This window comes from Bacillus rossius, chromosome 1 (assembly GCF_032445375.1).
Source record: "Bacillus rossius redtenbacheri isolate Brsri chromosome 1, Brsri_v3, whole genome shotgun sequence".
Classification (NCBI taxonomy): Eukaryota; Metazoa; Arthropoda; class Insecta; order Phasmatodea; family Bacillidae; genus Bacillus; species Bacillus rossius.
The window spans coordinates 48,768,133-48,783,081 of NC_086330.1; the positions used below are offsets into that span (position 1 = coordinate 48,768,133).

The window sequence follows — 14,949 nt, forward strand, 5'->3', positions numbered from 1 at the left end:
TACATATAACTATTGAATGAGATATATCTACGAAAAACACTGATATATTAAAGATTATTTTTAGACAATACCTTCACAAATTCTTTCTCTCGTAATGATATCTCGTGTGTCTTGACGTGGCGACCATTAAGATCCTGGTGGATAAGTATGATAGTTGGATTCGCACAACCATGTAGAAATTCAAGACCCTGAACTTGGAGTTCTTCCATTCTAGAAGTAAAAAATTGATCTTAAAAATTAAACTTAAATTTTCACACAAACACAAATGAAATTATAAATAGTTGTTAATATAAGTAGACCTGTACCAATATTTTAATTTTCAAATACAAATAATAAAATATTCATATTAGATTCGACCTCGAATACTAACTAATATAAGTAGACATGTACAAATATTTGAATTTTCAAATACAAATAATGAAATATTCATATTAGATTCGACCTCAAATACTAACACTTTATAATAACAAATATTTAACATAGATTACTTCGTGAGTTTTCGTATACCATATTAAGTCATTTGTGCAATTTAAATACCGTTTATTGATGTTTTAATGGGACTTCATAATTAAAAATATGAACAAAGTGCAACTTTTTAAAAAACCATTCAAAAATTTTTTTTTCGCTACTGTCTTGCTTAAAGGTAATGGAAAAAAATGATTCTTAACATACATATTTGTAATTTAAACTTGAAAACAAAATATGTGTATTCATTTCCTCACACATACCAGACGTGGGAAAATATAAATAAAGAACAACAAACATGGACTACAACACCTCAAAACATGGACACACTGTTGCGATGGCCATTAAAAGAATAAATGTCATAGTTTCAACAGCATATAAATCAATAGTTTACAATCACTCCAGCACCATGTGATACAGCAGCAGTTTACTTGCTGTAAGTGTCTGTGACGAAATAGATTTTGTGACTCAAAAATATATAAAAACATAAATAATAGTTTAAAATTGCACATTAAATTAGCAAAATTGTGTTTATACGATTTCTAAAATAAAATACAATTTACCTAGCTGCCATTAACAACGAAAACTCATAGTGAATAAGTAGGGTTTAAAAATGTAAATATGAGCTCATTTAATCACTAATGTGTAAAATACAGCATTTATAAAAAAAAATGGAATTTTTTTGTGAAATGGATTAAATTTCACGGTATTTCGCAGTTCAGAAAATTTTCAGTATCAACATGTAGAGTAGCAGGTACTGGCAAATAAGGCAAATGGGTACTGAAATGAAATGTTTGTTGGTAAGGTTAAGTTAAATTATATTGTCAGGTAGACTGCATGATTAAAAACAAAATTTTTTTATTTCATAATTTAAATATTTTAACAAACATTTTTCATATGAACATTGTTACTGACTTAACCTAACCAACCTTTCATTTTATTATTATTTGTCTAATTTTCCAGAAGTTGTTATATGTTGCAAAAAAAAATTTAGTGGAATTCTAATTCTCATTTTAACTATTCAAATTATATACATGTATTCGAGAATAATTTGGTATCCATATTCGATTCAACTAAAAAACTGATATCTGCACAGGCCTAACTATAAGACATCAAATTTTTATGTAAATACAAAAACTTTCTTCACCAAATTTCGAGACAAAAAAGGATAAATTTATTATTTTTTCATGTTAATAATAGCAAGCTTGATTATAATATTGAACAATAAGCATGCTTACCTGATGCTTGAAGCTTTTAGCTCATTGTTATCTTTTTCCAGTGGTATTATTTTGAAGAGGCCATCATACAGGCGAAGACCAATCACTCGTGCCTCTGGGTCAATAACTGCAATAATCCCGGTCTCTGATGGTTTTCCTATTCGGTCTGCCACATTTCCATGCGCCTTTGTTATTATTTCCAAGTTCTCTGCTTTCCCCGTGCATTCCAAGATCATGGCATTATACCTCGTAGTGACCAAAAATAGCAGGTCTTTCTTCTCATGCTGAGAAAAAAACATGAATAAAATTTTAGAACCTTACGTAAATTAATACTTATTAGATGCACGAAAAAAAAGTTTTTTTTAAAACTATTCATCAAACAATGTTAATTAATATGACATTAAATACCACACAAAGCTTGTTCTAGATTGGTGAAAGAGTTAAGAAGAATGAAACGTCCTGTCATATAAGAAAAAAAAATTATAAGTCATAAACAGGGCTCTACACTCTTCAAATCCTGGGCAGTAGGTTGCCATGACGCTAAACTGATTCTGCCAAGATATCCAGATATAACTATACAATAGTTTTAAAAACATCAACCAAATTTGTTGTTACTAGGAATGGGCCAATTAAATCCTCAAATCTTTAGTATTCGAAGGATTCAATATTCAAGGAAAAAGACATGAAGAAAAATATTAGAGGAAATAAAAGTAAATAAAAAAATTCCAGCACTGATATCCTCTAAAGTTTACTAGATCAACTATTTCTTTCATACATATTCTGTTACCTTTTCCTTAGATATTGTACTTTAAATACATAACTATATAAATAAAATTACAATATGTATTGCTTCTGCAAACTTATGTTTTAAAACGAACATTTAAAGGGTTGATTGTTTCAACACCATAGTTAATATTTTTCACTTCTTGTACATTATTTTATTTTTAACCCTTGACACCTAGAATTGGATTCGAGGGGTATATTTGAGGAACCTACTCCGTGAGATTCGAATTCAAGATTCGCTTTAGAAAATTTTGGAATTGACCCATCACTTGTTACGAAATCTTGTTGTACAGTAATGACTGCATCCAAGCAACCATGACATTATTTCAAATATACTAAGTTAAGTCTAATTACTGATAGTGTACCAAGTTTTAATTAAGGTAGGATTTAAAACTTTAACATTAAAATCAAATCTGAAAGTAGAACTCTTCCAAAAGTATATTTTTGTTTTATAGCTGGCCCCTAGATTTTGTGTCTGGCTCCTAAACTTTCAGATATTCTGTAGAGGCCTGGTCATGAAATTCAATAGGGAAATGATTAGCTTTTAATATTTTACCTGCATGTTCTTTAGCGTCATAGAGTTACAATGCAAAATACTGTTCAATATTTTTTTTTTTTAATGAAACTTCTTTGGGCATGAGAGTAAAATTTTAAAGCCAAATTTTAATGCAACTTTTTGTGAAACGTTTCTGACATGAAAAGGACAGAGAATAGGTACTTGGCCAAAGAGATATAAAGAGAGCACTACAATACATGATGATTCGTCCCCCGCACAAAAAAAAATAGAACGAAAGCAACAGATGAACGAAAGAATAAGACAGAGAGTGGGCACAAGCACTTGTTTCAAAACATAGATATAGGTATCCTATACAGTCAGCTGTGAATGCCTAGAATTTTATATTTGCTAACAGCATGCTCATGTTCCTCCTTGTTCAACCAGCAGCGTAGAGAGCGCTGTTGAGACAGTCCCTGCATTTTCCGCATAGGTAGTGCTACCTATTATGAATTTCATATTTCGTTCAGAGATTTGACACGTTACAAATGGCAGAATTGTTTGAAGAAACAGTAATACGCACAGTTTTTCTTTATGGTTTATTTCAACAGTGATAAATATTTATTGTTAATTAATCATTACTGATTGATCAATAATATTATTGATATCCTGAGCAATTAGTATTTTGAAGTGAGTAATAATTATGTTTATTCATTTTTATTAATTTATTTATATTTTAATCAAATTACTAATAAAAAAGTTTAGGAAGCTTAAATACTTTAAAAGGAAATTAATAAAAAAAACTTACACTGTGTAATTTTTTAGAAAATCATCTTCTTTCTCTTTCTCTCTGCAATTTTACCCCTTAAGATATACTTACTATTCGAGGTTTGAATTACCAAAGAAGCTTCACTTTTATGATGTGTAATGAGTCACACACATTTTTTCCCCACTAGTATAAGACAGGTGGAAAAAATTTGATGAGTGCTGTACACTATGACTCTTAACAAGCATCAAATTTCCTATTCCCCCCCTCCTTTCAAAAGGCCAGCCCTACCATCCACCCAAAGAGAAGAGGTTCCTTCAACATTTGGTTACAATTACTCTGATGTTGCTGACTATTTCCGACAATCATCCACAACTTTGGGGAGATGCTGAAACATCCATTGACACCCAAGATTAATAACCTGTAATAAAGCTATGACTGCAGACGAGGGCAAAGGCAATCATCTCATGAGAATGCACACATTGTGGACAGCTCTACATGTGACTGAGTTGGCCAGACAAGTGAAGGAACACCAACGGCCTAGAATACCTCTGCAAAGATTGCTGTCATTGCGAGCGCCTTTGCCAACAGCCAGGAGATCCTGGACAAGGAGTGAGTGCACAGCATCTTGTACGATGAGTGTCACAGGACTTTCCATCAAGCCTGCCTTGGCCATCGCTGCAGATTTAAAAATCCATTTATGGGCGCTGCTTGCTTACTGATGCACTAATTTCAAAGGTTTGCCGCTTTTAGCCAACATTTCTTATTGTGTTGTGGCACTGTCTTAAAAGGTAACTGCTGCTCGACCGCCCGTTTACAGACCATCAGTCTGTTTAGACTCTCTATGGCATTGTACGGCCTGCAAGATCTTCACAGGCAGTTCAGCATTGCCCTGTTTCGTTTCCTTTGACTCAGTTGGCATTTAAGGGACAGCCATCAGAGTGACATAAAGGGCCAGACTTCGTTATTTGTGTTCGCTTGGCACAATACACTGCCTTGCACTGGAAATTGTATTGAATTATCATTTACTGACTGCTCTAGTGGGAAACCCGTGCCACTGAATGAGACTCAGCAGCGCCTCCCACGACTTGGCTGCCTTGTGGTGAGGTAACCACCGAGACCCCGATGAGCATCTCAACATCTTCCAGGAAAAGGAACTCCAGAATAGAGAGGCAAGCATCTGGGATGGTGTTCTCAAGTTCAAACACCACTCACCACACATGACATTATTTATTACTATAAACAAATATTTTAACAACTTTTGCATGCATTTGAATTATTAAATAATAAAGTTTATAAAAAGTGTCACTCGTGGTAGTTTTCCAAAAGCAGAATGTACTAGAGATTTTGTTGTCCAGTAATATGTAAACTTCCCACATTTTCTTAAGGCATAATAAATTAAAATTTGAAGATATATAACAAAGTTAAGAACTGTTTTAAAGTCCACCTTGCATGTTATCATGAAAGGTGAGAAACATGATGCTTACTGGTGGCCTGAAGAACTTCATCACAGCAACCTTCCCGTAGATGCCCACTTCCTTCAGAGGACGCAAACCTTCTGGTGTCACAAGGTAAATCTCCAAGCGTGTGTTCTTGGCAAGGATCAAATTCAGATCATTTGGCGCAGTGAAGTTACCTGAAATAATTGGATTTTACAGTCAATTATAAAATAATTACAGTGTCAAATGTTAAAATCTTTTGAAGCTCTACATAATGAACATCTAAATTACAAGCAAAAATATTACTTCTAAACATTCATGTTCTAAGTTTATGATGATTAGGACCAAAGCAATCCAATGTTTTGGAAAACCTAAAATACTTTATACCTTTAAAAAGTTTTTTCGATTATAACACCCATAATCAGACTTCATTGTTTATTCATTAAACTTAATTTTCTTTTCTTAGCATGCAACTGTACCACAATCACCAAGAAATTTCAAATGCTGCAAATATCATACAAATCATACAATGCTTCCCTGAGCAGAAAGACTAATATGATGGCATGACACATTACACCAACACGCTAGTGAATTGCAGTTCTTATGAAAACTACTTTATAAATTTAATCTAGTTTTACTGAAAAGCAATTTTGCAAGAATTATTACATTTTAATAAACTGACATCATACAAACTGATCATTAAAAATACACAACTCTTTTTTCAAGATATAAGTAAAATCACAGGTGCGCGGGAAAAAGGGGATATGTCAAAATGTCACTGTAAATGACTTATCCCCTTTTTCACGCACGAAAACTGTCAGTTTGTGATGTAACTCCAAAAGTTCAGTGCCATAGAATAACACACAAGGATGCTAGACTTAACCCATTTGGACCATTTTGTAGAGCTTGTTCTCCTTCATTCCATACCATAAAAAAAAAAAAAAACATTTTTTTCCAACATTTGACTTATCCCCTTATCCCCGTGCACCCACGAAATTATGTAAACAACACTTTGGAAATGGTGCACCTATTATGATTAACTACACACAAAGTAAACTAAATTAACACAAACCCACAAATCATTTGTCAGAAAACCTCTTGCCTTTAATGTGTACCTTAAAGACTAGACATAATTTTGGTTCCCTCCTTCCCTTTCAAACCACAAGGAAAATAATTACAAATTTAAAAGTTAAAAGTTTAAAAGACAATGCACAATCTTTCAAGCTCCTAGTTCAACATCACATCACTAAGAAAGAGACTATGAACAATGCTTACTTAGAAACAGAACTGATACAGGACCAATTACTTTTTAGTGAAATAAATAATTGTTAAAAATTTTAATATTTATAATTTTACTTTTAATATACTGAGAAAATATAACTAAGTGAATGCTAAATTTTGGTTATTTTTATACTATTTCTTTTAAGCTGGTACTTTGGCTACATACCTGCTATGCAATGTCTCTTGTTCCATGCTTTCATAGACATGTACATCACTTTCCCACACATCTATAGTATTTTTATGTGAGCTCTATGATTGGGTGTTTGTTTTGTTTCATTAAATGTTTCACCTAGGTTAACCCCTTGTCATTTTTTGAAAACTATTTTATTGGACAGTTTATATTCAAGTATCTGCTATAATTAATAAGCAAAATATGTCATGCCATACTTAATAACTGCAACTTTGATTCTAACTTTTACATTTTATTTTTGACGCCACAATTCTTTGGGCATATTGAGGGTAAGCAACAGAAATGCAAAAAAGTATGCATGCACCTGGACGAAAGTTCAACATGATAAAGTCTAAAGTGCATGCATGTTTCTGCTATTCCTACCAGCCGAAGTCGTCCAGGTGTGGTGCCATAAATCTGTATATAGAGGGGGGGGGCTGTACTAAGCACATAAGTGTGCCAAATAAATCTTTATGACAGCAAAACTACCCTTGAATAAATTATATGAATTTTAACAGTCACATAAAGAAATAATTGCAACTTTAAAAATATTTTAATCCTAGGATTAAAAATATGATAAAATAATATTCCCCAAAATTTTATAGCGTTACTCTTTAGCTCAGTGGTTAAATGCGTGGTGTTGAATTACATGGTTTTATTTTCAGATCTTGCCACTGCACTAAACTTTCATTTTTTATACAACTTATTGCATTTTAAAAAATAAAATTTAATAAAATTATATCATAGTTATAGTAACTTTTAATACATACCTAAGTCCATTGGTTTTGTTATTTTACACTAGGTAGGCATATAACCTTTATTCTTTTACCCTCATCCCACCCTTTAAAGCAGAATTTTAGTACGTTTTGATAAAATTTTGCACACTTGACATTCAAAATAAAAACAAAAATTACTGTCTACATCTGATTTAAAACAAAAACTACTCCCATCTCTTCATGCACAGTTAAAATTTCTGAAATAAAACATTACATTTGTGTATTAGAGTTACTTTAAAAAAAGCCTCTTTACTATTCTTAAAGCCTGGGCAATGCCAGGTACCTCAGTTTGTGTGTTTGTGTCCTAGCTATCCCCCCATCATTGGTGTTTTGTCATTGAACCCTTCATCCCTCTGGAGGAATCTGGGGGCTCCTGGAGTGGCCTAACTAGGATGTTATTGTTCTGGGAGCTTCGAGTGTCAAGTCGACCCTGACTTCAAAGGGGTGCAAGATCAATCCAGAAGGGGGGTTGAGAGGTATAAAAATGTAAACGCCAGCCTCCAAGGCAGTAGAGTGAAGTGAAGAGGGCAAGTGACCTCTTGGCGAGAGATAACCGGACGACAAGCGACTAGGCTTCGTGTGCGGACACTAGTGCATTGGGACTGTGCTGTGTGCTATGGACGAATGAGCGAGTAGTGCGAGGCATTGTGTTGGGACAGAGGTGCGAGGTAAAAAACAAGCAGCTCCTATGGGGAGAGTAAACTATGGACTAAATGAAAGAGTAATTAATTTGTAGACAGAAATCTTGAGTGTTGTAATTTAATTAATAGTGAAAAGAAAAGTTAATAAGTAAAACCGTATTTAATTAATTCGGCTATCTTTTTTGAACCTGTTTTCTCACACGTAACAATATTTTACATGCAATTCACAAGGCTTCTTTGTAATGCTCTAAACTCTATTGAGGCGAGTTACACTGCTTAAGCTAACTTGCAAGCGAGTTGGTGATTTGACTATTTTTAGCTGGACCCATTTAAATATCTTTGAGACTATTTTCTTAATAGTTCTGAGTTTTTGAAGAGAATATTTTTTTTTGTACATTAATACCTTTTTCTGTGAACAGTAAAAGTAATTGCTAAATACAGAGCAGCAGTAGCGGATCCGGGGGGGGGGGGGGGGGGGGGCTAAGGGGCTCAAGCCCCCCCCAAAAGCATCTGGGTCCACTTCCATTATGACTACACAAAGCACACACGATTATGCACCAACAACAGGTTCGCGCGAGACGTAAACGAAATGTATATAGTGCTTGTAATAAGAGCTTCGGCTGTAACAAAGATTATGTGGAAAGGGTGTGTGGGAAAGGGGGAGAGCGCACGGTATCACCTCTTCGCTCTCCTCTTTCCAAAAGGCCCGCCCTCACCCCCGCCCCACCTGCCCGCCCCGCAGTCGCGCCTTGTACTCGAGATACATAGGCCTTCATGTATGGTTTGTGGGATTCAACACAATAGAATGAGCTATTCAAGTGATTATTAACTTTTATCGCGGCGTTCTTTTATTTGCTTTTGTCAAATTTTGGAAAAATGAGAGAAACGTAAACAAGGGGATCTTCGTTCGTTTTTCTTACAGAAGAGGGCGAACCGAACGAAAATGAAACACTGAAACTTTAATTTAAATCATTTATTTTATTTTTCACTGTTTAATTTTGTGTGAGCATGATTATTTATGTACAATTTATACATTTTTCGTTTATATAACCTCTAAAAATCGTTTTGGATTACGTTTTTGACGGCCGATGATTGGCCCGAAAATCGGCGGAACTTTTGAACTGTGTATTGAAACATTGTTCCTAGTGACGCTATTATTTGGTTAGCTGAATCACAGAATAAACAATTGGCAATTGTTTATTCTGTGGCTGAATTATTGAGTATCCTGTCTGGTGTGCCCAGGGACGTCGGAACAGGGGGGGCAGCAGGGGCGAGTCGCCCCCGTGCTGTTATGCATGGGGGGGCGAGAGTAGCATTTCGCCCCCCTTCTTTTCCCAGAATAAATGTTTGGTCCTAGTAGTATTTTTCTCAACCAGTAGTTACAAACATTGCATTGGTGATCACATTGATTAGAAAATCAAATTTATGATTGTCAATATACTGTAAAATGATTGTAAATTCCTAGATGGTATTTTATTCAAATTGTATTACATCTACTGTCAGAATAGTATTTAATACATACTACGTCTTGGAATGGTATATTTCATATTTTGGTTCGGAAACTCATTAAATAGCACAATGTTGCATCTAAAATTCCAAATTTTTCCGGGGAGGACCCCTGGACCCCCTGCTCTAGGACTGAGGTAAGTGTGATACATCTTATCGCCCCCCCCCACTTATTAAAATGTTCCGACGTCCCTGGGTGTGCCATATTGTGGCTTGTGTGGGGTTCCGCGTCGGGCCTTTTCGACGCGGGATTTAAGGAATATCTTACGTCGCAGATTCGCAAATCTTATGAAAAATTACGCCCCAGAACTTCAGCGAAGTTCTGTTACAATTGTTTTTACTGGGGTCGTAATTGTAATTCATGAAGACAGCGGCAATTCCAGTATGGCTATGTGGTATGCTAAATCCTGAGAGAATGCCATACTAGCATACTGCGAATATTATCAATAATTTTTCGTGATAAACTGTGGTTGCTTCGGGACATAAACAATTATAAATAATTATTTATTTACATTTTTGTGAACAACGTTTTAAGTCTCAGTATTCATTATTTACGGCACAATTTCTAATCACACAACATACACTCAGAAGTCTTTTGATTAAAGATCTCTTGCGAACTGACTGATCATGAGCTAGCATCTATTTTCTTTTAAATTCTTTATATTATCTGAACACTTGTATTTTTTGTGTCCAACGTAATCCCATACCTAATTTATTATTTGTTTTATTTTATTACATGACACGACTGTATAAGCAACCTTGTTTAATTTTATTTTTAAGTTTAGTAATAAATCCTGTTTAATTTTGGAGTTCAGATAATTGTATGTATTTTTTTATATTGTATTCTCTATGTTAATTACCTATGGACAAGGTAATTTACTAATTGCGTTACAGCAACATTAGAGAGAGTAAATAATTAAATTACATTATAGCAGTTCTGAAGAGTTAGTTAAGTTGTTGATATTGTTGTGATTCAATTTTATTCATAAAAGTGTTCAATCATTCCATCAATGTTTTGTTATGGTGTTGTCACGTTAAACTATCGTCCGTAAACCGACTTTACAGACAACCAATTTTTTTTGGTAGTGAAAGTAGACTTTGTCATTTAAGATAATTATTTGTGCTACAAAATAAAATCACTAGTTAATCAAGTCATTTGTAACTTAGTAGTCTTGGGTTTTTAAGATGATATGCTGCACGATTTAACTTAACCGGACTCACATAATTTCTAAAAAATTCTTGTTAAAACTAATGAGGACTAAGAAATATTTTTGAATAATATTGAAATGCATGTTGGCAACACTTAATCAGTGTGATCTACACACACATGAATTATTATTCAGGTGTATTGTTTGTACATTTTGGATGTATTATAAATATTTATCCTTTTGTACAGTAAATAATTAACAAGTTATGCTTAAATTGGTGTTTATAAAATTTTAAACCATTTGTTGATGTGTAAAAGTAATTGCTAAAATATTTAAAATAATTTTTCTTCAGTTCCCGTTAACAAGAATAAGATCTGTGGTGTTTCTGTAAGTTTAGTTAAACATACAGAGATATATATATATATATATATATATATATATATATATATATATATATATATATAAAAAATTGTAATCACATCTAAATAGTTCAGGGTAGGGGAAAATATGTCACACTAACTTATGGGTGTCAGATAGTTAACTTCACATTGCCCTTTGCTGGGTCAAGGCCCCCCCCAAACTAAAATCCTGGATCCGCCACTGCAGAGCAGGGTTCCCATACTCTTAATCTAGATAATTTCCCTGAGATTACCCTGTCTCAATAATCAATTTTGTAAGATAACACAAATATAGTGCACTAAGAATATCTATCAAAACACGTTTCAACCACACAAAACATTTCAAATTAATCATAAAAACCTTTTCCCCATACAAAGTTTGCAGTGTTGTTATCTCCAATAATACTATGCAACCAATGCTGCCATTCTGTAAACAAAACCACTCAATTGGATCAAACTCTGAAACAATACATTATTAATTGTAACCAGGTGAATGGCTATATCTGCATTTGGTTGTACTACAAATCATTATCTCAATACATAGTTGATTCATTAGTAATTGTTTTAAGTTTAATTAATAATGATAAATGGGTTTTCAACTAGTATACATTAATTTGTTTTTACACATCAGACTGGTTTTAAGAGATTAAAGAAACACAACTGTATTTTTAAATTACTAATCCAGTTGGTAATTAACATTTTGTCAATTTTCTTGTGTTTTCTAGGTTTAGAAAAAATCTTTTTAATTCCCCAAGTTTTCCTAAGTTGTCCTGTTGGCGGAGAGTTAAAGAATTTAAAAGTTGGGCACAAATACTTCTTGTAACAGCATTATCATTCAACTAGAATGTAAAGCGGCATACTGACAATAAGCATGCGAATTCAAGTTACTTTTTCCAACAGCATAACTTGACTCGTGCTTACTGCCTCTAGTCAGCATTTATCGAGGGCTAGTGACGAATTCCTCATACAAAGTAATTTTTGTTTTTCAGTGCTAATACCAAACTTGATGACTGTTTCATCAAAAAGATATGTCGGCTATTCGTTGAGCCAATAAGAAATTGAGATGTGACAGTAGACATTTGATAGTTCTAAATTTTCATTTTTCTCTACAGTATTACATTTAAATTGGGTAAACAAAAGTATTCATCTCTGATGTATTTTAGGCGGACATATCTTTAAAGGTTTTTTTCTATCATCATCAGGGTTCATACACAATTTGAAAAAAAAAAAAAAAAAAAAAAAAATTTGAAGGACAATTCCAGGACATTCCCAGGACATTTCACAGATTTTCAAACATAACAATTATTATTTGATACTATTTGTAATCGATAAAATGGCAAGCACTTAATTCAAAGATAAACACTAATAATAATAAAAATGCTGTTTTTCAATATTTTTCCAGGATTCTAAACTACAACAAAACAATTATTACTTTTTTTAACAGTTTTTAGACAATTTTTCAATCTCTTCACTTAACTTTGCGACTTTGGCTGCCGATTCACATGATTTTTTTCCTGTATGTGTTGGACTTTGAAAGAAGAGTGAAATCATTTCTTTTCCCAGCAAGTAATGCCATTGAATCAGCTTCTTTATTCATTGAATCAATTGATTTCTCAATCTGCAGCTTATTCTTCTTCAGTTCTTGGACAGTTTCTAACATGTGTGTGACCTCTTTCAACTACTTTCCTCTCTAGATGTTTGTTTCTTCTGTTCATCCAAGAAGTGCTGATAGCGCATTCTTGATGATCTAGCATTTGCCAACAGTTCTTTACTGAAAATAACATCACTTACTTTTTTATATTTAAATTCATCGTACACAATCCTCATTGTTACCTACTAGAGTTTTTTTGTTAAATTTTCCACAAACATTTCTCTGTTGACAGAGAAACCACGTTCTACAGATGCTTGGCCATGAGACAGAGAGTCAAAATAAGTTTAAATACTTTCTACAAATCTGCATACTGTTTGTTGTCCAGGAAATATTTACAAAAAAAGAATCTAACCTTTGAGTATTTCTATCAAAGTTTGTAAGTAAACTGTGAAGGATCTGGTGACACTTCTGTGAGGAACAACTTGAACTGTAGTAAAGTTGCATCACACACACCTGTACTGATCAGTTTTCTATTTTCAATCTGCTGAAGCAACTTTTTAAATGTTTCAGTGGTTTCAGTTTCATTGCATAGTAGAGTTCTAGGGTTAAGACACCTGGAAAATCTCACTACAGGATATTTCAATGGATTTTTATCTTGAATTCTTTTAACCAATACTTTCAATAACTGTAGACATTCAGATTTAACACTAAAACATCCTTGTCTGTGATTTTCTTTTGTGTAACACACATAATCAGTTGTTTTCTTGTTGCAAAACCAGTTTCGATACTCTTCGTAAACAATGTGTTATACTTGCTATTAGGATCAAGTGCACACAAATCTACATCATTGTTTGCCTTATCCAAAATTTCCTTCTTTATGAATAATGACATTAGTCCATACAACAATTCTATTGTGTCAGAAGCTTGGAAAGGAATCATGGAGGAATCAGTCTGGTAGCACTTGAGGTATGGTTGTACCTGACTTCCAATAAAGGAAAAGAAAGACAATTTGGCAACCATCAGTGGATCTTTAGTAGCCTTCTGAACAGTCTGAAAAGACTTGGTACACAGAGCAGATTTGGGTTTACCTTTGTAAGAATCGACAAATGCTGTAACTTGTGGCCAAATACCAATAGCCCGTTCTGAAACAACAACATCCTTCACCCAAAGGAAAATATCAACTTGAAAGCTTTGCAGCTGTAAATATATTTTCATGATTTGTGACAAGAAGGAAACTGTGATTTTTTTTTTGCTAAGAGTATTACTGACAAATTAATATAAAAGTTAGAATTATGTACAGATCTGACTATAAGTAAATAATAATTTCCTCATTTTAAGGGCTTTCAAAATGTTTTACTAGTATCTCTGTATTAATATATAATGTTCATATTAAGTTTGATCATTAACTTTGGGAATCAACAAAAAAAAAAAAAAATAGTTGTCTGTAAAGTCGGTTTACGGACGATAGTTTAACGTGACGTCATAACAAAACATTGTTGAAATGATTGATCCAGAAGAAAAGGAAACATCATATTCGGCCTGAGACTGAGCCGTAATAGGTTTTTGCAACCAAACCATTTAGGCATTAAAAATATTACATTCTTTGAGGAAGAATTTTTTTTTAATTTTTCTATCTTTTGTATGATAAAATCTACCTCTGCATACTTTTATGAATAAAAATGAATCATTTTTGTTGAATTATCACTATTTTGTATGGATACAAAGGATACAAACGATTACCTCTTCTTAATCAAATTCTTAGAAAGATTGATATTTAAAAACGTTCTTTTGGGCAGTCACAATTAACCCTTTTATGAAATTCAAAAGTATGGTATAAGGGTTTTATAGCAAAGTAAATACTGGGAAACGTGAGCCAAAAGCGATATAGAGCGGGAAAAAAGCTATCGTTTGATAGTACATAAATTTGCCGGTTCCAATTGATATAACGTCATGATTCTACTACTATTTACCTGTGACACATGCTGTAACTGCAGTTGGTTTATGAGCAGTAACTACGTAATGATACGACATTTTGAAGACACGAAATGGGAACTAATTAAAGGAATACAGGTCTTAAAATAATATGACGATAAAACTACATTTGCTTTGTCTTTTCAAACCACAAAACTTTGTTTACGAGGATGTAACCATCTTCACTAAAGTAGAAAAAAAACCAAACACAGAGCCCAACAAGCCAATTACCAACTTCATGTACATTCGCACCAATACAATGAAATAAAATTTTCTTCAAATAACCTGTAAAATAAAATACAAAA

The 14,949-nt window shown here is 33.3% G+C and overlaps 1 protein-coding gene across 1 annotated transcript in view; it reads right to left on the minus strand.

Annotated features, from left to right (window-relative positions):
- The window catches only part of LOC134535693 (DNA damage-binding protein 1), a 110,120-nt gene extending 95,224 nt beyond the window's left edge, over window positions 1–14,896 (minus strand). Inside the window, exons 1-4 of the mRNA XM_063374891.1 lie at window positions 14,644–14,896; window positions 5,212–5,360; window positions 1,704–1,966; window positions 72–210 (exon numbers count right to left, since the gene is read on the minus strand). Of these exons, the coding sequence (XP_063230961.1) occupies window positions 72–210; window positions 1,704–1,966; window positions 5,212–5,360; window positions 14,644–14,704 (612 nt within the window). The 5' untranslated portion in view covers window positions 14,705–14,896. The remainder of the gene's footprint in view (window positions 1–71; window positions 211–1,703; window positions 1,967–5,211; window positions 5,361–14,643) is intronic.
- Between the last annotated feature and the right edge of the window lie 53 nt (window positions 14,897–14,949).